This window comes from Canis aureus, chromosome 28, assembly GCF_053574225.1.
Source record: "Canis aureus isolate CA01 chromosome 28, VMU_Caureus_v.1.0, whole genome shotgun sequence".
NCBI classification, from domain to species: domain Eukaryota; kingdom Metazoa; phylum Chordata; class Mammalia; order Carnivora; family Canidae; genus Canis; species Canis aureus.
This window is the reverse complement of record NC_135638.1, coordinates 15,472,722-15,499,968: the sequence shown is the minus strand read 5'-3', so window position 1 is coordinate 15,499,968 and position 27,247 is coordinate 15,472,722. Positions and strand designations below refer to the sequence as shown.

At 33.6% G+C, this 27,247-nt stretch overlaps 2 protein-coding genes across 8 annotated transcripts in view; one reads left to right on the top strand and one right to left on the bottom strand.

Moving 5' to 3' along the window:
* The window catches only part of ZC2HC1A (zinc finger C2HC-type containing 1A), a 190,034-nt gene that overhangs the window by 55,405 nt on the left and 107,382 nt on the right, over positions 1-27,247 (top strand). For 6 of the 7 annotated variants that reach the window (XR_013367109.1, XR_013367107.1, XR_013367106.1 and 3 more), the window contains exon 13: positions 7,162-7,188. The gene's annotated coding sequence lies outside the window, so the exon portion shown is untranslated. Of the gene's footprint in view, positions 1-7,161; positions 7,189-12,293; positions 12,407-27,247 lie in introns of those variants that run through there. The other variant, XR_013367110.1, reaches the window with a different exon arrangement.
* The window catches only part of IL7 (interleukin 7), a 45,526-nt gene continuing 23,632 nt past the window's right edge, over positions 5,354-27,247 (bottom strand). The window contains exons 3-5 of the mRNA XM_077876488.1: positions 11,267-11,347; positions 10,055-10,186; positions 5,354-6,219 (exon numbers count right to left, since the gene is read on the bottom strand). Coding sequence (XP_077732614.1) covers positions 6,100-6,219; positions 10,055-10,186; positions 11,267-11,347 — 333 coding nt within the window. The 3' untranslated portion in view covers positions 5,354-6,099. The remainder of the gene's footprint in view (positions 6,220-10,054; positions 10,187-11,266; positions 11,348-27,247) is intronic.

Here is a 27,247-nt window from a genome sequence, read left to right as displayed (position 1 = left end):
ACATAAATCTAACAAAATATATAGTGAAAACTAAAACACTGATGAAAGAACTCAAAAGATCTAAATAAATAATGCAGTGTTTATTAATTCAAAGAATAAATACAGTGAAGATGTCAGATCTACCCAATTTAATCTACAGATTCAGTCCAATCTGAATCAAAATTTCAGCAAGCTTTTTGTGACAGTCTGATTCTAAAATGTGTATGGAAAGGGAAAAGAACTACAATAGCCAAAACAATTATGGAAAAAATTCTGAAAATTTATTCTATCCATTTTCTGGATATTATAAAAGCTATGGTAATCAAGTCAATCTAGTATTTGGAGAAAGGATAGACAGATATCATTGGAACAGAATATAGCATCCATAGATTCAGACAAATATGATAAACTGAATTTTACAGAAGTACAAAGACACTTCAAGTGACAAAATACAGTGATCTGTGAACAACACAGGTTTGAATTGCATGTGTCCACTTACACATGGATTTTTAAAATAAATACTGTAAATGTATTTTCCATATGATTTTCTTAACATTTTATTTTCTCTCACTTTATTAGATTACAGGATATAATACATATAACATACAAAATATGTGTTAATTGACTGTTATTGGTAAGGCTTTTGGGTAACAGTAGGCTATATTGGTAGTTAAGTTCTTGAGGAACCAAAAGTTATATGTAGATTTTGACCACACTCCTAACCCCCATGTTCAAAAGCCAACTATAGTCTTTTTAACAAATGGCACTAGAACAACTGGATGTCTATATGAAAAAAAGTGAACTGTGATACACACCTTATATTAAAAATAACCCAAATTGAGTCATGAACCTAAACTGTAAAATGTAAAATTATAAAACTTCTAGAACATTGGTTCCAGTGTTTTCCCTGAGAAGCTTTAGCAATGTCTACAGACATTTTTGATTGTCAGTACTTGGGGGGTGATGGTACTGGCATACAGTGGGTAGATACCAGGGATGCTGCCAAACATTGGACAATGCACAGCACACCCACCTCCCACAACAAAGAATGCTGATTTTTTAATTTGGATAAATGTGCCATGGTTATGTAAGCTGTTAGCCTTAGAGGAAATTTGGTAAAGGGTATACAGGAACACTGTACTATCTTTGCAAGTCTTCTATATACTGAAATCACTTCAAAATATGTAAGTAGAGCTTGTACATCACTACATAAGATCAACACACTACTTCAAAGTCAACCATTTGATATTTTCATTATTTATTTCTGTGACAGTATTATAGGTCCTATAGCTAAGATATTGTTTTGATCTTTCACAAAACACTTCAATACTTCAATGAAACTCATATTGCCAGTAATATATGTTGAGATTTTTGCGACCAATAAAATATTTCCAAATGTCTTCAAAGGGGTCTTCTTTGATCATCTAACCTAAAATACCACTTCTCTCCATCAGTCAATCTATCTTGTTTTTGTTTTTTTCTTTTCCATAGAACTTATTTTCTGTAATAGTTTTCTTCACTTGTTGACTCTCTCCTCTTTTGGGATATATGTTCCCTGAAGGCAGGGACTTTGTGGGACCCCTCAGACCAGAACTGGGACATTCGAGATGGATACTTAATAAATATTTGTTGAGTGAATTAATTATCTGTATCTGTGTTGCATCTTCCCATGAAATGGTATGTATTCAAATCCTGGAGCGTCTTTAAACCCACTGCCTGTGAAGATGTATGTCCCAGCCCTGGTGTCTGACTTACCCATAATGAAAGTAACACTTTAAGTACAAAGATGTATTTGTCTACACATTGAAGATTTTTCACAGCTAAAGATTTCCTTTCCATTGGGAATGATGGGCAAGGAGATGATAGGGTAGAGAACTGTTATTTTGTACTTTTCTGGAAGATCTTTCTGATTCTCCTAGAAAGCTTTACTTTACCTGATTGTTCTGCAAACCAAGGTCCTTTTATTTGTGATAGTCTTTGAACCATTTCCCTAAGAGTCCGTATACAATTATTTTTTTAAATAAATATTCCCATTTGAATCAGATTATTTCAAAAATAAATTTGTGCTAAGCATCAGGTGCCTGGGTGGTGTGGTCGGTTGAGCATCAGGCTCTCTGTTTTGGCTCACATTGTGATCTCAGGGTCATGGGATTGAGCCCCACAACAGGCTTTGAGTTCAGCCTGGAGTCTGTTTAGAGTTTCTCTCTCCCTTTACCCCTCCCCACTGTTTTCTCCCTCTCTCTTTCTCTCTCATAAATAAATCCTTTAAAAAATTTGTGATAAGCATCAAAGGCAGAAACTGGCAAACACATGTCTGTCTCTCACATGGTGGCACCTGGTAGGTTACTGAGTTATTTGTTGAGCTTAGCAGCGGAGGCACAAATGAAGGAATCATCAACACTACCTGGAATGTGTGGAAAGTCTTCAGAAAGGATGGGACCCTTAGACTAGGCCTTTTCTTTTCAGAAATCAGCAATCAAGAGCAGCAAGTCCTAAACTGTAAATGTTATCACTTGTCTTAATTTTCATCATGTAAAATATAGATAGAAAACAAGATTCACTTTGATGGGGCACCTAGATGGCTCAGCTGGTTGGGTGTCCAACTCTTGATCTCAGCTCAGGTCTTGAGCTTAGGGTTGTGAGTTCAAACTCCATGTTGTGCATGGAGCCTACTTAAAAAAAAAAAAAATTGACTCACTTTGAGAATAAGATCTTAAGATGTATTTAACCTCTCTCCCACTTAGAAAGTTTGTCTTACACAGAAAAAAATGCACTTCTTTCTTACTATTTTGTATACAGAGGTTGTAAAACAAAACAAGTGAAAATAAACCCCAAGTTACTCCCAAACCATTTTGCATCTTTCTGCAATACTAAAATATTCATGAATCTAGTTGCATACTAGATATATTTTGATATTGAGACATTAAAAACTGTTGAAATTGGTAATTATAAATGTACTTACATTTTCTCATATTTCCACAGATTCTATTATTATTCTAATGTATTTTTGATAATTAAATAAATTTTATTAATACACTGGTTTAATTCCATTTGTCTTTACTTATTAGCCACAATATGCCTGACTTTTCCCATTAGGAGCTGAAGGGAACATAAAAGATCATATACTCTTTCAGGCGAGAACACGAGTAGAAAACAAATTATGTAAATAATAGTTGTATTTAAGACGAAATATTAAGGTGAATCTGATCAGATATAATGCATGATAAAGGGAATTAAGTGCTAAGCAACTAAAGGAAGAAATATTAACATTATCTAGAACTATCATGGAAGCCATAGCAATTAAAGAAAGAAAAGAATTGAGATGCCCCTTGAAGTTTGGGCAGGATCTGGAAAAATTTGGAAGAATTTTATAAGCAATAAGAGCATAATAACTAAGGACATGAAGATTGCATGGACAGAGTAACCATAAAGACTATCTGACTTATAGTAGAGGATGTATGTTTCTGAAGAAATATTTACAGTAGATTTAATTAAATGTCCTTTGTAAGCTGGCTGTCAATGAAAGTATGGCCTAAGGAAAAGAAACTTTTCTAGTTTTAATAGAAATGTCTTATTCCTGAAAGGAGTATTTCCTTCAACAGATTCCTTGAAAGCCTATTTTAAAAGACTTTTAACTGAGTCCTTTTGTATAATGCAGTATTTTCCAAGGTGCATTTAGGTAATGGTTTTTACATAAAAGTAGTGTTCTCTAGTCAAATTCTGGAAATGATATGTTACTGTTAAAAAGAAAAAAGCTGTATGAGTTTATGCAGCCTTTAATATACTTGTATAAATCATGAATCTTCAAGAGAAAATTTATCTGACCCCCAAACTCAGAATCCTTGCTTTTTCCGTTTTTGATTTCTCTTCCTCCTCCTCTTCTTCATCTTCTTTGTCATCATCATCATCTTTTTTATTTGTAGCACTGAAGAGGATTAGGGTCTTGGGACAAACTTTAGAAAATGCTGATTTAAAGCATCTACATATATATTTGAAAGAAAATGTTCATTGAGATAAAACAAGTATTTAATTGGGGAGTAGAAATAATAAAAAAAAATATCCAAGTTCATTATTAATTAGGCTGCCTGTCTCTACTTACCTTGCTAGTGGGTATGAAATAAAGAAAGCAAGCACAACCTAAGCGTGTGGGCATTTTTTTTTCCTAAGCATTTGACACATAGTGTATGCTGAATATTGTTTTGAGTGTTAATTTTCTCTAAAATTTAAATCTGTAAACAAATGAAAATCAAGGAAGAAAATTTTAATAGCTTTTAGCAAGCATTTTAAAATATTGTTCCTTATTTTACTACAATTTCAGAATTTTTTTCAACACTTGTTAGGGATGTTTTAAGACAGCCTTCAAAGACACACTTTCAAGGACAGTTTTAAGAATTTACCTTTAGAAACTTAGAATTCTCTCTATAGCTGGTAGTTTACCAACAGTAGCAGTTCATCGGGATGGAGGTCTACCACACAGTTGACCATGTATTATGGTAGAAAGAAGCAAAGCTTGCTTAGAAAAGTCCATCTGAAGAAAGAACTGGATAAAAAATCATCTGCTCCTAAAAGTGTTTGTCAGCTCCCTTTTCTGGAGTTAATAATGAAAACCAAACAGAAAACATATTTGATTCAAAGCCCTATCAATGGAGCAGTCAGTGAATTCTGGGCAACAGTCTGTCTCATTCTACACAGAGGCATTAGGTGTAAAGTGAGGGTGAAAGGCTAAGGCATTAGGGAGAGTGAGAGAGGGAAACACACAAACATGAACAGAGAGGAAGAAGATTTTACCACCACACAGTGAGGATGGCACCTGAGCATCATCCGAAGCTCAAATAAAGCCAGTCAGCACCTAACCAGGTGCTGATGACGGTGTACAAAAGCAGGAAGGATGTGAGTTGTGCAAACTGGTGGCTGTGGAGAACTCTGACCTGTCTAGACCAGGGTTTTAATTTCCCTTTATAAGTAAGTGAAGGCTGTTGACCTTTCTAAGCAGGATCTGGCATATACAAAAGTTTATTTTAAAAGATTAAAATTGAACATAGAAGTAATGTTCCTGTTCTTACATAGTTTTAGGGTCCTAGTCTCGTACATTCTGAGTAAATGGTATTAAAAGTCAAAGATTCAATGACAGAGATCAAAGAGTAATGCAGTATTAAAAATCTTAAAAACTTAAAAGTTCATTAAATGAATCTGACAGCCTTATTATATAGGTCATTTATTATCAAAGGAGAAATGTTATCCAAAGTAAGCAATTTGTTTGTAATACTGTATGAAAATATTTTTATATAATACAGATATAATGTCAAAATTAAATATACATTCCATTAATTAAAAGGTCAACATATATTATTCTATTAAAAATATACTTCCCAAATTGCAAACTCATTTGGACAAGTTTTATTACACATAAATGACAAAAGTAACTCAGTATTACGGTTTAGCATCCTTAGAACAGGTGACTTTCTATTTTGTGAAATCATTCTTTATGGTCATCTTAAAACATTTGCTGTACCATTAATGAAGGCACTGTGTTATGCATTCATGTTTAATTACATGTCCTACTATCTCTCTTAAGTATCTTGGACTCCTTCATACTGCTGTTTCTTTAAGATATGTAACTCTTAACTCTCATTGGCATTACCTACATCTAACTGGTAGCTCTGAAACATTTTCAGCACAGAAGAGGACGATTTCCACTCATTGTAGTGTGCTGGTGCATAAAATTATTTTGATAATAAAACAATATTAATTTTTAATTCCTGCCACTTTTATATACTTCACAGGTTTTATATGTCTTCTTCTCAAGTTTTAAAACAGGTTTAAAAAGTATTATTGCGACTAATACCTTACATTGATGGTCTTACAAAAATCACAGAATTAATACTGATTGATATATGTCCAAAAACATTTGAAGGTTTGTCGATTGCAGCATTTGGTTTCCACTGTTTACATCCATCTTCTAGTACTACGGTATGAATGTCTCAATTGCTCTAATCCACTTTTACCAGGATGCATTCTGTAACTTCTAGGGTATTCTAACCCAAAAAATTGTATGAGCAGATAGATTCTTGGTGGATACAGTTAAAGTTCATATGTCTTTATATTGCCACTCCATATTTTTCAATGTTCTTTAGAGCCCCTCAAAATTTTGTTCCAACAAGTTTTTATCTTTTGTAGTAGTATCCCTAGGGAACACAAGCTCTTCTGTTTTCTCTGTTCCTTTAAAGATTTATTGTCTTCCTAGAAAAATATATTTAAAAAGTTTTAAACTCACATTTAAAAAATACACATTTTAAAATGCTCAGTCTTTAATTTCCACCGTGTTAGGTTATGCTGAAGGTTGGTTTGGTGTAATGAGAAGGGAAAATCTTGTATGATATATTTTAAACTATGATTTCTAACTATACTTGTGGTAAATGATGTGTAGGAAATTCAGGATTGTTGTGGTTTAAGATTTAGGATTAAAGAGCTATATCGGGTGGCTGCTATTTTCATCACTACAATATTGGACATGCTGTTGAGGGGAGGGAGAATGGGGTGAGTGGGTGATGGGCATTAAAGAGGGCACGTGATGTGATGAGCACTGGGGGTTGTACACAACTGATGAATTATTGAACTCTACATCTGAAACTAAGGATGTACTATATGTTGACTAATTTAATTTAAATTAAAAAAAGCAACATGGAAAAGATATTTGTAGAATACCCAATTGAGTTGTTTCATATAGAAAAAAAAATGTTTTGTGGAAGAAATAGTTAACACTGAAAATATTCAGAATATTTTGGCAAAGATGATTAATAATCTACCTGATTGAGTTTGTGCCCTAAGGTCCACCCCAACAATTTGGTCTTCACTAGAGTATGGAAGGTGTCTGCCTCAAAACTAGTTTTCAGTCCCTGATGAGAATCTTAAAAAGGACTACCTTTCCAACCTACAAAAAGTGGAGAAATAAATACTTCACATGGAATAGACATATAAGGGAGTAGTTCTGCATACACTTGATTACATTCCAGTGAGCCCCTGGGAAGTGAGATTAATAAAGGGTAGGGTAGTTAATCATTTATATAGCAACCAATTATTGGGTGTTTTCTAGGTCAGGTATTGTGTTCCATGCTTTACACACATTATTTCATTTTATTTACTTAATAACTATGAAATTGATGATTTTGTCTCCTTTCACAGATGAGGGAACCAATCTGCCATGGTCATGTAAGTATAATACCTGTGATTTGAGCTCATCTGTCCTATTATTCGTTAAGTCACAAATCAGGGATCTCTTTTAGTTATACAGTTAGTAACACTAACACATAGCCTTTAAATAATACATTTAAAAGATTAAACAGATTTCAAAGAAAAATCTGAATTATTTCTCAGATTCATTTTTTTGAGGGTCCCAGGACATCTTTAAAATGTACAAATTGAAGGGACACCAGGGTGGCTCAGTTGGTTAAGTGACTGACTCTTGATCTTGGCTCAGATCATGATCTCAGGGTCATGAGACCTAGGCCGGCCTTGGCTTCCACTGTGGGTGGCACCTGCTTAAAATTCTCTCTGCCCCTCCCCCTCCTCTAAAAATAAATAAAATAAATTGTTATAAAGGGACAAAGTGAAGTTCATATGACTAAGTGGTTTTAAAATACATAGAAATGAAAAAAATACATAGAAATGAAAATTATTTCATGACGTTTCCTAGGACACCAGGACTGAATGAACATTCATTAAAAAGATTCAAAGAACCATGCTTTTACCTCTGTAATCTTGAGAACACAGATGTTATCTCCCTTTTCTAAACTTTGTTTCCAGATTTTCTTAGCCATAAGCCCTCAATATTTTTATATTACTCACATATTCATTTCCAATCTTCAGGAATCCCTAAGATTTCCTGAGTCCCATAGTATGCAAACTCACCCTGCTTCTCTAAAGAGAAATAAGGGATTTCCATGCTCCCATATATCTTTGGGTGGAATAACACTATAATAATAACGGAAATGTGAAATAATGGAAATAACCCATCATGGTCAAGAATCAGGTGTGTTCATTTTTCCATGGCCCATTCTAGTTAATATTTACATCATTTTAATGTTTAATCAGATTTAATCAAGTGTTCTTTTTCATTCCTATTTTCTATACTGCTATATAATTTTGGGTAAGAATTTCTAATAGTTTATAAATATACAAGTACAGAATGTCCATATACTATTATGCTATATAATATATGTTGTGTATACTCTGTACCAGTAAATTAGGTTTAAAATGGGTCCTCATTTTAATTTATATTTCTTTAGTAACTAACCAGGAAGGCTATTTTCTTCATATACTTGTTTTCCAGTTTACATTCTCCTATCAAAGTAGTTTGCTCATTTCTTTTGTCTATTACTTATTGATGTTTTAATTTTGTTGCTTTATTAAAAAAAAAATGGTGCTCTGATATTTTTCCCAAGCTTCTTTTATTTTAAAGTAGTGGCTTTAAGGGGCACCCAGATGGCTCAGTCGGTTAAGCATCCAACTTTTAATTTCAGCTCAGGTCATGATCTCAGGGTCATGAGGTGGAGCCCTGCAGAGGACTCAGGCACTAGACATAAAAAAGCCTGCTTAAGATTTTCTCCCCCACCACCCTCCCCAAAAAAGAAAAAAAAATAAAAATAAAAATTATAAAGCAGTGGCTTAAAAAAGTGTAGCTTAAAGGGATCCAATCTAAGGAGTATATGCCTTTTATTAACATTATAATATTTTCAAAATGAACCATAAAAAAGGAAAAAAATTCAAAGGGAAACATAAAGGAATTAAGTTGAATAAAAAAGACAATGAAGGAAGAAAATTGCACAATCACGCTTAACAAATTTTTAGTGGGTTGGAGGTCACCAAGGGAAGGTAGTTTTATTCCTTTCTTAAAATCTAAGTCACATTTATAATATTGAATATTAATCCTTTATTGCTCCTTTCATTAATGTCACTGGTAATTTTTATATTACTGTCAAGTTCATCAAATTTGTTTGAGAATCTATTTCTTGTTAGTATGGAAGAAGACTAATTTCATTTAGAAATAGAATATCAGGGAAAAGGAAAAAGCAAGGCAGGTTAGTTTTCAGGGTTTTTTTTTAAACAATTTAAAATGTTAATTTTTTTGTTATTTTTTTATTTCAAGTTTTTACTTAAATCCAAGTTAGTTAACATGTATGGTAAAATTGGTTCCAGGTATAGAATTTAGTGATTGATGAATCCCTTGCAGATTTATAGAAAAGAGAACAGTAGAAATTCCATATTAAGGACTAACATAAGTAGGGGACAAAATTGGAAATAAGCTTGGTAAATCCAGGACAGCAAGAGGAGACTGGCTTCCATCAAGTAGATAATATAATAATAAAATGAAGTGATTCACCTTCTATCATCTTTACTTCATCACTGTCAAGAAGGCTCAAAGATAACCTTACCATTTTATTGCCTGTGAGCAACTCCTGGTATTAAAATATAGAAACACACATGACCCTTTTCCTATCATGAAAATGTTAAAAATTTCTTTTAGAAAAATCATAAGAAAACTTTAGGTTTTGTGTGGCAGCTGGTAAAATTTCTGAAGAGGGGTGTAGTGGTAAGCAGACGAGTAGGGAAAAATTAACCTTATACTTATCAAAATTACTGAAGCAAAAAAAATTATTGGACATATATATATGCCCAGTTTTAACGTGTAAAAATATTCGTTAAATACATCTGATTATCTGTTTTATTGGCTGTGAGTTCTTATAAATGTGTACATACATGGATTAAAATTATTAATAAGTTTTAGAGGTAAAAATTTACCATTCCCCACTCAAATTATCACATTAGCCTCCTTGAAAGTTATAGCAATGAAGCATGCACTCATTTATTTTTACTCCACTTCCATAAACTGTTTGGCCTAGCTAAGAATAAGTACTTTCCAAGCTAAGACTTTCCTCTTCTAGAGTTGAGTAAATGTATTTCAACTTTAGGTAATAATAAGCACTAAGAATTCTATGATAATAGATATGATCATCAAAGAATTATAGTATCCTATCACAGAACTAGTTTATTTTTTTGTTCAAAGTAAACAACTTACCTTGGGAGTACAGTTCAACAATTGTAATGTGCCCTGTGAAACTCTTGATAAGTGGAGATTGAAATCCTCACTGTTATTCACTTTAACAAATTGCTTCAACTTGTGAGCAGCACGATATAAAAACATACCTTCCTATTACAGAAAAAAATCAGAAGGGTTGTGGTTCAAATAAAATATTTAAAATAATAAACTTTCATAAGGAGCCTAAAGCCAGCACTGTATTGCCAAATAATGCACCACCTCCACCCCAGATTCTGTTCCAGTTAATCACATGACTGACAAGTAACTATACTAAAACTGTTTAGCTCCTAAGTGACAGTCTGAAATGCCTAGATTTTGGCTTAATGGTTATTTGACTTTTTGAAAACTCCTTTATAAATTTATGATCTTACCACTTATGGGTGAACATATAACAAGATTATTCCATTTTAAACAAGACAACTAAAAGAGAGGGCTTCTGGAGGCAGCAAAAATGAAAGGTATGTGGTTTCTCTTATTTTTGTACCTTTTGAGTTGTGGGTTATGTACCTTATTTGTATGTATGTATCTTATTTTTGTGCCTTTTGAATTATGAATAGCTGGCAATTAGAAAATAAAGGTTCACATTTGCCTCAAACAAGTGTTTCAAATATTTAAAGTAAGAAATTAAAAAGAATTTATGAATATACAGTTCGATACCATGAGGTTAACTCAGCTACTGTGCATTTAAAAAAGACAACTGAATATCATACTACTTTCTGTAGAAGGAAATGACACAAACTTTTGTTGTAAGGTCTGTGAATTGTAATATTCCATCAACCAAAGGTAGTAGTTGTTTGACGATAAGCAAATATCAAAAGGAAAAAATTTCAAAGTCCTAAAAGTAAATTATGCCAATGGCTTATGTTTGTGTGTGTTCAAGCAATCACTCTAACAAGCATTTCCCTGCATATGAATGTCACAAATAGAGTTCAGCAGTTCTAACATTTTCAAAGTGAAAACTGAAATGCTTAAAAAAAATTTTTACCAAACAGGCATAGGGCCTTTTGTAAAATAAAAGTATAGAAGAAGACCATAGTACAATTTAATAATTCAGTGAGAATTGTTTGGTTAGAACCCACAAAAGAATGTTATTAATATAATCAATATAATTATCTAACAGACATACAAATAATATAAACTTCTATAAAATCAAGCTTGAATGATATATAAATTCCAAATAATTATTATTACCTTATTATCATCACATGCATGTTTTTTTAAAATGTTAGGTTCATTATTCGAGCAATTGGTACGATTTTTTATCATGATGTCCTGTAAAAAGTAATTATATAATAGTATGGTTAAATTGGGGACTTTTCTAATATGTCGCAATTTTTAAAACAACAATGTTACAATACTTGGTATTAATATATGCATTTTAAGGACAATAACTTTAGCATGGCTCAGCTGACCAGGCATAAAAAATAGTTTTCTATAGTTACAGAATAAACAAGAATGTACACAAACCCTCACATATTTAGAGCTTCTCTCAGACTCCATAATTTAATCCCAGAAATCACGGAGAATCTGGTTCATTTGGAGAAATAGAAGTACCTATTTTAGGAGTTACACTATGTAGACAAAGTACAATAAATTTTGAAATCATGAAGTTGAGATGCATTTAAGAGGTTTTCCAGTCCAGTTTCCTGTCACTACAAAACAGCAACATAAGCAATTTACATTAGGATAAGAGAAAACCTCTTGACAGAGAGTGTGAAGTTGAAATTTATTCAGCATTTTTAACAATCCAATTTGTCTGGGATGCTTGAGATAGAACTTTGCCAAGAAACAATGGGATTGAATGTATGTTTTTGTGTTATTGTTATCTAGGAGTAGAAAAGCAGACAATACATGTTCATTTTTCATTTATAAGGAATGTAGAATGTGGGGATTACCTGATTCAAGAATTTAGTTGAGGTATTAAGAAGAATCTCCTAAGGATTCGGATTCTCTTATGCGGAGGATTGGACTAGGTCTATGAAGCAAACTAGCAATTCCATGCTATCAGAGCTTCCAGTGGACTTCAAGCAATCTTAGCCTATATGTTGTCATCAAGGAAACAGGATAAGTGGAGTAATGGCAGGATTTAGTCATGGGCTTCTAGTCTTCATCTGCCTCTCAGAAAAGTATGCATTACTCTCTGATCACCTGTGAAAAGTGTAAATGGTTTCTGGGTTTATCCTGACTTTAACTGTATATACTATCTGCTTTTCTGTAGGAACTAGTCTCTGAATATCTGCTTAACCACTCAACACTATCAGCCAGTGTGCGAGGTCCTTGCCAAGCCCTGGGAGGAAAAAAAAAAAAAAAAAAACACAAAAAACTAAGAAAGCACAGTCCCAGTTTCTTGAGCTTTTTGATAAAAAAGGGAAGATGCTGCATCATCATGCCTTGGACACTTTTACATCACTTCTTTCCTTTGTAAAAGTATGATTTGGTAAACAAAATATTTGTTAGTGCCAACCTCCCCAGTCATACTGCAAATATCTCAAGTGGCAAATGGATATATTTTCTATAACTATGCTCATGTTGCCATTATACACACATCTTTGAAAACGTAGTGAAGAATTAACATTCTATTAAATCATCTTCCTATGGATTTCCATTTAATTCAGTGCAGTCTTTTATCTTTTTTAAATTTAAATTTAATTAATTAATTTATAGTGTATTATTTTCAGAGGTGGAGTTCAGTGAATCAATCTGTTGTACATAACACCCAGTGCTCATTATGTCACATGCCCTCCTTATTGCCCATCACCCTGTTACCCCATCCCCTTCAGCAACCCTCAGAATTGGTTTCCTATGATTAAGAGTCTCAGGGTTTGTCTCCCTCTCTGATTTTATCTTGTTTTATTTTTCCCTCTCTTCCTCTATGTTCGTCTGTTTAGTTTCTTAAATTCCATATATGAGTGAAATCATATGATAATTGTCATTCTGACTTATTTTGCTTAGCATTAATACCCTCCAGTTCGATCCACATAATTGCAAATGGCAAGATTTCATTTTTTTATGGCTAAGTAATATTCCATTGTATCTTCTGTCTTCCTTCATCTGTTGATGGATATCCGGGCTCTTTCCATAGTTTGGCTGTTGTGCACACTACTGCTATAAACATTGGGATACAGGTGTTATTTTCTGGTTATCTTTTGAAGGGATGCAAAATAAATGAGATTATTTTTCAGCCAATATCCAACTCTTCCCTCTACTCCATCAGAGAATGTATTAGTTTCCTAGGGCTGCTGTAGCAAATTACCAAAAACAAGAGAAGTTTATTCTGTCACAGTTCTGGACTTCAAAAGTCCAAAAGGAAGGTATTAGTTGTTGATTCTAGGGCAGAATCCATTGTTTGCCTCTTCTTTCTTCTGTTCATTACCAGCATTTTTTGGTGTTCTTTGACTTGTTAGCCACATGGCGCCAGTCTCTGCCTGCAACTTCATCACCTTCTTCTCTATGTGGATGTCAAATCTCCACCACCACCACCCCCCCTCCGCCTTTCTCTCTTTTATTTCCCTTCCAAGTTTTTATTTAAATTCCATTTAGTTAACATACAGTGTAACATTAGTACAGGTATAGAATTTTGTGATTCAACATTTACATATAATACCTGGTGCTCATCACAAGTATCCTGCTTAATCCCTACCATCTATTTAACCCAGCCCCCACCCCTGCCCACCTCCCTTCTGGTAACCATCTGTTTGTTCTCTACAGTTAAGTGTCTGTTTCCTGGTTTGCCTCTTTTTTCCCCCTCTATGTTCATTTGTTCTGTTTATTAAATTCTACATATAAGTGAAATTATATGGTATTTGTCTTTCTCCGACTTACTTAGCTTAGCATAATACTCCTAGCCTCATCCCTATCATTGCAAATGGCAAAATTTCATTCTTTTTCATGACTGGGTAATATTCCTGTGTGTGTGTGTGTGTGTGTGTGTGTGTGTGTGTGTGTGTTATGTGTACACCACATCTTCTTTATCCATTCACCAGTGGATGGACATTTGGGGTCTTTCCATAATTTGGCTATTGTAGATAATGCTGCTATAAACATCGGGGAGCATGTATCCTTTCAAATCAGTATTTTTGTGACCTTTGGGTAAATATCTAGTAGTGCAATTGCTAGATCATAGGAAAGTTCTATATTTAACTTTTTTGAAAAAACTCCATACTATTTTTGAGAGTGGGCTGCAGCAGTTTGCATTCCCACCCCTACTTTTCTCTTATAAAGACACTTGTGATGGCATTTAGGGCCCAAGTATATAATCCAGGATTATGTCAAAATTCTTAATTTAATCACATCTGCAAAGACTCCTCTTTCCTATAAATTAAGAAAGATTTGAACCTAGTATCTATAATACTTCTCCTATAAGAAGTATTTCCCTGCCCTTTGATTTTGAGTTTGATCAAAAGACTATGCTTTGGACAGTGAATATTTGCAGATGGGACAAGAGCAGAGGTTTGAAATGTATTTGCATAACTGAATTTGGTTACTTGTGTTCATGTCTTTCAACATGAAGAGAGTAAGCCTCTAGTAGCAGCTTATTCATTATCTATTACTATATAATAAATTATCACAAAACTTAGTAGCTTAAAACAACAAACATTTATTACTGAATACTTTCTGAGGGTCAGGAATTTTGGAGAAGCTTAACTTGGTACTTCTGAATCTGTATCTTCCATGGGGCTGGAGTCAAGATGTTGGCCATGTCTGTAATCATCTAAGGCTTGACTAGTGGATCCACTTTCAAAAAGCAAGATTGTTGCAAATGGCAAAATTTCATTCTTTTTTGTGGTGAATAAAATTCCATTATATATTTATGTACATATATAGTTCCATCCATGTCATTGCAAATGGCAAAATTTCATTCTTTTTTGTGGTGAATAAAATTCCATTATATATTTATGTACATATATAGCTCCATCCATGTCATTGCAAATGGCAAGATTTCATTCTTTTTCATGGCTGAGTGATACTCCAGTTTGTATGTGTGTGTGGGGGGGTGGACACCACATCCTCCTTATCCATTCATCAGTCAAAGGACATTTGGGCTCTTTTTAGAATTTGGCTACTGTAGATAATGCTGCTATAAGTATTGGTGTACATGTATCCCTCTGAATTAGTATTTTTGTATTCTTTGGGCAAATATTTAGTAGTGCAATTGGTGGATTGTAGGGTACTTCTATTTTTAACTTTTTAAGGAAAACCTACTGTTTTCCAGAGTGGGTGCATCAGTTAGCACTCACCAAGAGTGCGAGAGAGTTCCCCTTTCTTCATATCCTTGCCAACACCTGTTGTTTCTTGTGTTGTTGATTTTAGCCATTCTGACATGTGTGAAGTGATATCTCATTGTAGTTTTGGTTTGTATTTCCCTGAAGATCAAATGGTGTTGGGAAAACTGGACAGCAACATGCAAAAGAATGAAACTGGACCATTTTCTTATACACAAAAATAAGTTGAAAATGGCTGAAAGACTTAAATGTGAGACAGGAAACCATCAAAATCCTAGAAAAGAACACAGGCAGTAACCTCTTTCACATCAGCCATAGCAACTTCTTACTAGATATGTCTCTGGAAGAAACAAAAAGAAAAATGAACTATTGGGACTTCATCAAAATAAAAATCTCCTGCACAGTGAAGGAAACAATCAGCAAAACTAAAAGGCAACTGATGGAATGGGAGAAGATATTTGCAAATGACATATCTGATAAAAGCTTAATTCCAAAATATATAGAGAACTTATAAACTCAACACCCAAAAAAATGAATAATCCAATTAAAAATGGGCAGAAGATATGAATAGGCATTCTTTCAAAGAAGACATACAGATGTCCAACAGACACATGAAATGATGCTCAACATCACTGATAATGACTTTTTAAATAAAATTCCAAAAGAATGAGTCACAAAAGAAATAATTGATAATCTTAATTAAAATGAAGACTTCAAAACACATACATATACATATAAATTTCCCCCGATTACAGTAATTATAGTAGCATCCACATTTATATAACAAGATATAAAATGTATGTAATAGCACTGTGTATATAATAATTACATATTATATTTACATGCACATACACCTCTCTTTGAAAACAAAGTTTCCAAATTAAATTTTTTAGGGGCTGGTTTATTAAGGCTGTTCACATAGATAGGCAAGGAAGGAATCAACAGAAGATTAGTATGCTATCATCTAATGACTGCATCTGTGATTAGCCTGCAGCCACAGTAACTAATTAAGAATCTAAGTGTTTTTTAAAAGATGCCATTCCACCCAGGGGTAATTTTTTTACCTAGACAAGATGAATACCAATACAGGAATATAACATTCTTTTGTCACACAAGGTCTCATAAAGTGGCTCAGCATACATTCTAACAGTAGATTCCTGCCTTACCTATGTCAACCCTCTAGACATTTTTTATTTTTTATTTTTTTAAAATTTTTTAAAAATATTTTATTCATTCATAAGAATACACAGAGAGGAGAGAGGGAAGCAGAGACACAGGCAGAGGGAGAAGCAGGCTCCATGCAGGGAGCCCGATGTGGGACTCGATCCCGGGACTCCAGGATCACAACCTGGGCTGCAGGCAGCGCTAAACCACTGAGCCACCAGGGCTGCCCCATTTTTTTGTTCTTTAGTTGAGATACAATCGGCATGCAGCATTAGTTTCAGGCATACAACTATTCAATATTTATGTATATTACAAAATGAATCAATAAGTTTAGTTAACATCTATCACTAAACAGACTTTTTTTTCTTGTGAGAAGTTATAAGATCTATTAGCAACTTTCAAATATACAATATAGCACTATTAACTATAGTAACCATGCTTTGCATTACATTCCCAGGATTTATTGATTTTATAATGGAAATTTTGTACCTTTTGACTACCTTCACCCCCACCCTACCGCCTGCTCTGTGACAGGCAAGGCACGCTGGAGATACAATTGTTGCACTTTCAGGCAGCAGTCTGTAGACTGGAGGAGGCAGAAACAATTTTAATTGGACTGAGGACTGAAGCAACATAGAAAGTTTATGGGAAAAGTAAAGAAAAGGGGAATAAAGTTATCTTAGTAATAACGATAATATAATTGACTTTTTAAACTTAACAAATGCTTTCTAAACAACTCAAAGATTCAGGTGTGGTTCTAGACCCTGAAGATCTGCAGATGAAAAAGTATTCCTATAGTACTTTCAGTCGCAGTTTTCAATGTATATTTCTGTAAAAGACACAAAGCTTAACTACCTATTTCTCCCTTTCGTAGAAAGATCCTTTGAGTTCAGTACTATTAATGCTCCTTTATTACACTGAGATATAATATACAATGTCTTTCAAAGGAAAAAACAGAGGTATAAAGAGATTGAATACTTTGTCTAAAGTTACAGTTGCTGGGTGCTACAGTCAAAAATTATGCCTAGGAGATTTAAATCCAGAGTGCTTTTTCGTAACTGTAATGCTATAACTGCTTTCTTTTGGAATAGTTACATTACATATTTGTTATATAATGAGAATTTTTCAGTAGAGAAGCCAGTGTTTAAAGAAAGAGAATAATAGATAACTAAGTCAAAATTGAGTCTAAGAGGAGGTCGTGTGGAATAAAATCTCAAGAGCATTTTTAAAGTTGTTACTTTTAGAATATAAGAAGATATGTCTTTCTCCAAGACAGAAGAGAATGAGAAGATTGGCATATTTCTAGGAATTTTTGCTTCAGTATTGCCATATATTACATGTAAAGGTCATAAATAGTCTCTTTGTTCTTTACAATAATTTTGTATTAAAATAAAATCTTCTTTGTAGACATCCAGATGGCTAACAGACACATGAGAAGATGCTCAACATCACTCACCATCAGGGAAATACAAATCAAAGCTACAATGAGATACCACCTCACACCTATCAGAATGATTAAAAGTAACAACACAGGAAACAACAGGTATTGGCAAGGACATGGAGAAAGGAGGACCCTCTTGCACTGTTGGTTGGAATGCAAACTGATACAGCCACTCTAGAAAACAGTATGGAGTTTCCTCAACAAGTTAAAAATAGAACTACTCTATGATCCAGCAGTTGCACTACTAGGTATTTACCCAAAGGTATTTATACAAAAATACTGATTCAAAAGGATACATGCACTCTGATGTTTATCGTAGCATTATCAATAGCCAAATTATGGAAAAAGACCAAATGTCCATAGAATGATGAATGAATACAGAATATGTGGTATATATCTATATAACACACACACACACACACAGATGAATATTACTCAGCCACGAAAAAGAATGAAATCTTGCCATTTGCAATGATGTAGATGGAGCTAGAGAGTATTAATATAAGTTAAATAAGTCGGAGAAAGAAAAATTCCATATTACAACACTCATGTGAAATTTAAGAAACAAAACAAACAAACATGGGGCGGGGGGGACAAAAGAAAGGCAAACCAGGAAACAGACTGTTAACTATAGAGAACAGACTGATGGTTACTGGAGAGGTGGGGCCCAAGGGGATGGGTTAAACAGGTGATGGGTACTAAGGAGGGTGCTTGTGATGAGCACTAGTGTGGCATATAAGTGATGAATTACTAAATTCTACACCTGAAACTAATATTGCACTGTATAGTAGCTAGGTGGAATTAAAATAAAAATTTAGAAAAGAAAAAGAAAAAGATTCTTCTTTGTAATCTTTGATAATACTTCCAAAGTCTATTTTATTCATAGGGTGACCACACACCCCAGTTTTCTGGGACCATTCTGGATTGTACCAGAATGGCAGCCTGTTGGCCAGCTTCCTCTTGCATTCTTAAAAGTGTTCTAGTGTGGGCAATAAATTTTTTGCTCACCCTATTTGTATTATGCTACTTAAATTTTTGGTTTGCATGGTATAGAGTTTTCCTATCTTTTTTATTTTTTAATTACTTTGAACATAACTCAAAAATACTTTTTAATGTCAAATATATTACTTGCTGCCATTCTTCAAACAATACTGAGATGTATGATGAAAAGCTTATTTCCTCTCCACTGTCATCACTAGAATCACCCATCTGAAGTAATTAATATTAGCAGTTTGATGAAAATATCCTTCTTGCTCAAGAAAACCTATGTATAAATGTAATGTGCATATAAGCATACAAAATTTACTCATATATATGCATATATAGGATATATGAAGATATTTTCCTTTACCATTTTTTAACAAAGGGTTCATAGTATACACCTTACTCTTCCTGTTATGTATTATTTATACTTTATATCGTGACTATCATTCCAATGGCCAAATATATCTAGAACGATTTTTCATAACTGTATTATAGTCCATATTCAGTGTCTTCTACAGTTTACTCAACAGTTTTCTTAATGATGGACAGTCAATATTTGCTCCTATAAACAATGCTACCATAAGCATCTTTGTGTGTGTATACATATACATATATATGTGCATATTATCCCTTTTGAGATGAATGCTTGCATTTCTGTAGAATTGTTTCCCTTCACTGAAATTTGCTGAAGAAAATGGTATATTCATTTTTTAAATGATTTATACTTTGACCAGCAAATAAGGGAGCCCATTTTGTCACATCCTTGCCAGCAACAGATGTCATCAGCCTTTAATATTTTTACCAATCTTGATATGCCAAAATCTGTGCCTCATTGTAGCTTGAATTTGCATTTCTATTACTATTAGAAAACTAGCATCATTTCATGTTGACAATTTGCATTTCCTTTTATATGAATAGCCTGTTCTTACCCATTCTTAGGTTGTTTGTCTTTTGATAATCAGTTTGTACACTTTACATAAGAAATATTTTTAAACTTTCTCCTTTATTTCAGTTGTATCTCTTGTATAATGCAAGAGATATTTTTGTACAATTATTCTTTATTTCAGACTTTAATTCGTATTTATTGTTAGATACTCATTATGTTTTTATGCTCCATTTCATTTGTTTTGTAATTTTGGTATATAAAAGATAATTCTTAAAAAGTATTTTCTAAAAACCTATTAAAATTCTATTCTTTCTCAATATAAATGGTAAACATATCTATTGACCATTCTGGAATGCAAAGAGGGATTTATTGCCTTTTTTACTTTCTCAGTCCTTTTGTAACCACGTGCTTTGCATATTATTAGTTTTTAGGGAAAACATGATATTGTTGTGTTTCTATATTTGTAATAACTATCTAGACATCACCAAACAGTTCAGTATTTAATAGTAGTTCGTTTTTGTAGCATCATATTGAAATATATTAATATCTTGTTTAGCTGGACTAATCTTGCAGTCACATTTTTGTTGTGGTTATTTTAGGTAAGGATGTTGTATCCTTACTGAGCTCTGTTGTATCCTTACTGAGCTCAATTTCCCTTGGCACATTGATTAAAATTTGCCTGTGTGTAGGATTGCGAATTCCTACTCTTGTTATTATAAATCTCAGTAGAGATTGGTCAATTGGAGGTAAAAATGGGTGAAAATTGGAGGGTAGCCTAATTTTATTTTCCTTTATTGTAAACCTTTTCTCTTTATTCTTCCAGGATGATGCTTCTTTGAAAAAATTCTTATGATATATACCAGTGCTTGTCTCTTATTATTGTTGACATAATCAACAGACTATATATATATAGATATAGATATAGATATAGATATATAAAATACAGAAACAGATCTCTCTTCAATTCTAGAAGTTTTGCTTCTATTTCATCTGTTACTTTTTTTTCTTACAATATGCAGAGTTACATAAAGTCTTTGCCTTTTCTTTTGGGAGATCTTTATATGTGTGTCCATGTAATGATTACAACATAAAGTTGCTCTTCTTTTGTACACACATGTTATTATAATATAAGCCTTTATCTTCCTATCTGGTTGAGATAAACTCTCCTCATTTGCCATGTTATTTCTGAAAGTTCTCGTGGTATTATCTAAAGTGTACTCTAATAACTCCTCAGTTCTTCCACTTGATCTCCTCAACTTGCTGTCAAAATCTTCCTCTAGAGATGATAATATTCATGAATTCACCACTTTCTTGGGTAAAGCAGTTTCTCCAGTGACAACCAGTAATGTTTCCCCTCTAGCTGTGGAGAGGAATCATAGCCTTTTGTGTCAACACATTTTTCTGGCTCTTGGAACTCCAAACACTCCCATTGTAATGAACATTGTGTTCTCTTTCCATATCTTATCAATTCCTCTCCTTCTTCATTATTTAGTAGTCATGTGATTTCTGGGACTTAATCCACTCCCACTTCTGGACTGGACTTTAATTGGTCTAAGACTCAGATACTAAGTCAATAAGAGTTATCTGATCTTCCTTTCCAAAGTAATTGGCTCAAGTAACCAAGATCCAAAGCATTCAGGTCCTTGGTATTCTACTGGCATAACAAGTGTTTCATAGGTAATCTAATAAAAATATAGCTATTTCCTTGATTAATTAATTATAGACAACAGGGATCCCTGGGTGGCGCAGTGGTTTGGCGCCTGCCTTTGGCCCAGGGCGTGATCCTGGAGACCCGGGATCGAATCCCACATCGGGCTCCCAGTTCATGGAGCCTGCTTCTCCCTCTGCCTGTGTCTCTGCCTCTCTCTCTCTCTGTATGACTATCATAAATAAATAAATAAAATATTTAAAAAAATTATAGACAACAGAATGATCATTCCTCTGGATCTGAAAAAAAGCAATACACTATGGTTGCTACTGTCAAGCCACAGCATGAAGCCAAGCGACATGCAGAGAAATGTAGGGTGTAAAGAACTATAAAAAAATGAAGCTGATAGATGAACAGATAAAAAAGATCTGGTATACACACACACACACGTACACACACACTGGAATATTACTCAGCCACAAAAAGAATGAAATCCTGCCATTCTCCACAACATGGATTGACCTACAGAGTATTATGCTAAGTGAAATAGACAGAGGACCAATACCACATGATTTCCTTTATATATGGAAAACTAAAACAATAAAACAGAAAGATTCACAGATACAGTGTGTTTCCTGTATCTGTGAAATAGAGGTGGGTGGGCAGGTGAAATAGAGGTACAAACAGGATTAAGAGGTACAAACTTTCAATTATAAGATACTCATGGAACTATAATGTATACTACAGGAAATATAGTTAATAATATTATTATGACTTTGGTAATAGCTGGCAACTAGACTTACGGAGATCATTTCACAATGTATAAAAATATCTAATTACTATAATGTATACCTGAAACTAACAGGATATTTTCTGTCAATTATACTTAATTAAAAATAACCAATAAATACTCTTTAATGTTGCAGTTCATTTATGTTTAGTTTTCTACTACTTGTAAGTGAAAGCATACTAACTGATTAACTTCTTCAGCCTGAAGGACTTCATAACTAATAATCTGGACTCTGGCTTCTCTAAAAATAGTCCCCCTTCTGATGCAGCTACTCTACTAATGAAAATCTGTGGCTTACTCTTACTCTACCTTTGCACAGTCACCTTTAGCATTAGAAGAGCTCTCTAGAGTCCTCTTAACTGAGATTTTTAGAGCAACTATTTCTAGTTCCAAAGAGAGGAGGGAGTTCCTTCTCCTGTATTAAAAAAAAGAAAGAAAAAGAAAAACACCCCCAAAACAGTCACATTTCTTATCCTCCCAGGCATGTCTTCTTCTTAGAATGATTGATAGTGCAAACAATACCCAACACAACAACAATCACCATCACCATTACACTCCATAATCCCAGACAAAGCAGATCACCATAGACTCACAACAGACTAAGTGAGAAAACTAATGATAGGCAGAGCTAGCATACAAACACAAGTTTGGCCCAGTTACAAAACTTATGCTTTTTCTACTACACCAGGGTTGTCATCCATGTAATGTGAACTTAATTAAAAATCTTTAAACAACAAAGTTTAATAGAAGAGTTGAGAATATAACTTCTAGCCAAAAACCTAGAAAATATATTCTTTTCTCAATCCTAACCCCTATCCATATGATATAGCTTATAATCTTTTTTGTTTGCTTATACATTAATTTATCTGCCTACTTAAAAAATTTACTGGATATACATATATAATATATGCATATTCATATTTATGCATGTATTATAAAGTGATAAATGCTTTAATAGTAGTCAAGATGAAATGCTATAAAAGATTACTTTTGAGTGGTCTTATGAATGAAGTATAACCTGAGCTTAATATTAAAAGGTAGTTAAATTTGAGTATGTGAATATTTGGGAAGAAAGACAGGGGAAATAAACAATTCCAGAATGAGAGAACACAGATCAATGGCACCATGATACAAAAATGTGGGGCTCCCCTGAGAAATAGTAAGTAATTTGGTTTGATTGTGGCGTAGAGAGTGTAAGGCACAATGTGGAGTGGCAATTAGGCTAGAAATGAAGACTTGGAGCAGTTAATGCTTTCTAAATGCCCAGATAAGGTATTAATCCTGCATTCAGCAGACAGTGAGTGGTAACCTGTGTAAAGTTGTTGCGCAGGAATATAGCATGATTTCAACTCTGCCTTATGGTGATCAGTACATGCTGGGGAAGTATTCACAGAGTATTCATGACTGTGATGCTTATCTACTTTGCCAGGGATGCAAATTAGATGGTGAGTAGATGTAAATTATGAGAGAAAACCTGTATGAGGAGGTAGATATAATTCATATGAGAAACACAAAAGAATTAGAAGGAAGGCTGTAAGAATTCTGTCTCACTGGAAATGTATGACTGGGGTAAGTTCCACTAAATAAAGATTCTGACTCCAATTTGGAAATATCTTATTAGGTAGACAGGCATTCTTTAATTTGGAATAATCACTGTGAAACAAATGATACAGTAATCAACTCCAAATGTATAACCATGTCCTATATTTTCCATCAAAAAAGTAGGAGAAAAATATATGTATATAAGACACAGTACATATATGCTCAACTATGTTTGTCTTGTCTAACATTCTGGATTTCTCTATTTCTGAAAATTCATCCTCAATAGAGGATGAATAGGTTTTAAGAAAACAGATACTGAGCATATGCAAAGACTAAAACAACACATCCTTATCAAATCCTATATCCTTGCCTTCCCTTTATCTAATGCCCTACTTTAGTAGGTTAACCAGGGGGGTGCAGAGTAGCTGAAATTTTTTGGCTTTAGTATTTATTTTTTGTTATGACAATGAATATATATTAATTATGCTCTGGCATTCAAGAAATAGGAGATATTTGATAGCCAAAATGTGTTTCCTGCCAATTGTTATCCTAAAATTCTAAGGTAAACTATAGAGTACTATTAATTAACAACTATAAATTATTAACCAAAGTTCTGAGGCTATCAAAGTGTAATAATGTTAATTTCCCAGTCCTTCCTATGACTGAGAGTAGCCCAAGTAAGGCTCTAATTAAATATATTATCATTTTGCTTCTCATTTAACTTACATTCAAAAAACAGTATATTTTATATGTCTCCATGGTACATGAACAATAGCAGAAATAAAAAATTAAACGTTTAAAAAAATTAAACGTTTTAACAATTAATATTAACAATCACTTACTATAGAGTACACCAGGAATAGAAACAAAGAGAATCAGTCCAAAAAATAACATTGAAAATGACTGTCTTATCAAATATGATATTTCAAAACTAATCTTTGACAAAGCAGGAAAGAATGCCCATTGGAAAAGACAGTCTCTTCAATAAATGGTGCTTGGAAAATTGGATGGCCACATGTAGAAGAATGAAATGGGACCATTTTCTTACACCATACACAAAGATAAAGTCAAAATGGATGAAAAGACCTAAATGTGAGACAGGAATTCATCAAAATCCTGGAGGAGAATTCTTGCTAGACTTGTCTCCAAAGGCAAGGGAAAGTAAAAATGAAGTAGTAGGACTTCATCAAGATAAAAATCTTCTGCACAACAAAGGAAACAGCCAACAAAACTAAAAAACTACAGGATGGGAGAAGATATTTGCAAATGACATACCAGATAAAGAGCTATAAAGAACTTATCAAACTCAACACCAAAAAACAAATAATCCAGTCAAGAAACAGGTAGAAAACATGAACATTTATCCAAAGAAGACATACAAATGGCCAACAGACACATGAAAAAATGCTCAACATCATTCGGCATCAGGGAAATACAAATCAAAACCACAATGAAATATCACCTTACACCAGTGAGAATGGCTAAAATTAACAAGACAAGAAACAATGTTGGCGAGGATGCAGAGAAAGAGGAACCCTCTTGGACTGCTGGCAGGAATGCAAGCTGGTGCAGCCACTCTGGAAAACACTATGGAGGTTCCTCAAGAAGTTAAAAATAGAGCTATCTTGTGACTCAGCAATTGCACTACTAGGTATTTACCCCAAAGATACAAATATGGTGATCTGAAGGGGCACCTGCACCCCAATATTCATAGCAGCAATGTTCACAATAGCCAAACTATGGAAAGAACCAAGAGGCTCTCTAACTATAGGAAATAAACTGAGGAGTGAAGGAGGGGAGGTGCGTGGGGGATGGGGTAATTGGGTGATGGGCATTAAGGAGGGCACATAATGTGATGACCACTGGGTATTATATGCAACTGATAAATCACTGAACACTACATCTGAAATTAAGCATGTACTTTATATGGGCTAATTGAGTTTAAATTAAAAAATTTTTTTAAAATCTTGAAAGTGCCTACGAAGTGTTTTTTATGCAGGAAAACTTGTGTTTGTGTGTTTCCACTTGTTAGTAAAAATACCTCTATAAAATTTCTTTGCTGAGGCTCAAAGTAAGAAAAGTCAAACAATCAGCAACATTCATTAAAAATACTTATAGTTCTGTGAACGCAGAACAAAGGAGGATACTACAAAAGGATAATGAATAAATCGTAGTTATTAAACCCATTCTTTATCTTGTGTGAAATTATATATGTATTGGATGCCTTTTTTGGAGGTGATATATATTTTCTATTCATGGGAAGCCTCTCAGCATTACCAACACACCCTAGGTACATAACTTGCTATTTTCCTCGTTTGTGTTAATCAAAGTATGGTTATCTAAGATTGGAGATAAGAAACTATGTTCCAGGAATGGTATGACTCAGCAATTGGCATATTTCTCTAAATATCAATATTCAATATCAAATACGGGCACTGAAGTAGTCATTGAAACCTGATGGCATATCCACCTGTGGTTGGTATAGTGCCACAGATCAAAAAGTTATGCACATGCTACTCTGGGTGTGTAGGAATGCTACTATGAGATATATAGAAAAGTTTCATACATGACAGGCATTCTCTGTTTCTTCTAAATAGACCAAAATCCTACATGCAATGTAAAGAACACTGAAACAGAGGTGTGGATAGCTGGATCGGAACATTCCACTCTTGTTATTAAATAATTTCTCAGAAGTAATGAAAATCAGAAATTATGTAACCCAAAGTACTAGTTTTATGATTTATAAAAGTGAGGCCCTATACCAGTTAATTGACTTAGCCAAAGTGCCAAACCCAAACTAGCAAAACTGGGACTCTGACCTTTTGGTCAGATAATAATAATTTATATATATATATAAATTTATAAATTATATAAATATATATAAATTTAAATAAATCTTTATTTCCAGACCAACAATCTCCCTATAACAGTATGCTGACATGATGTAGCTTCTCCTTGACTTACCTCATCTGTAAAATGAGTACACTGAACCTGTGCAGTGGTTTTCCAACACCCTGTTCCCTGTAATCCTGGGATTTATGAAATGACTCAGAGGCCACTGAAAATAGGCATAAGATAACACAGAACACTTAACGCTCAAGGCCTCACTGGAGTTCTGTGTAAGATTTATTTGAAGAAAAATTCATGGATAAATGAAAATTTGAAAACCAAGTTTTATTGACAATGCACTTCTAAGTTATAAATGCAAAATCATCATTTATACATTTGAATTTTAATAAAATTTCACTCTCATAAATCAAGCAATTTAGAGCCATTTAAAATATTAAAGGTTTTTATTTGATTCTTTTCTTAAGGGTGTGAAATAGAAATTTAGAAGCCATTGTCACATAAATATTATTTCTAACATGAATAAGATTATAGAACCATCACTTGTTGAATGCTTACTAAATTCAGTGATTATTTCATCAGCCTTACATATATTAATTCATTTTATCCAAATAATAACCCAATGAAGTGTGGGCACTAATTTCTATC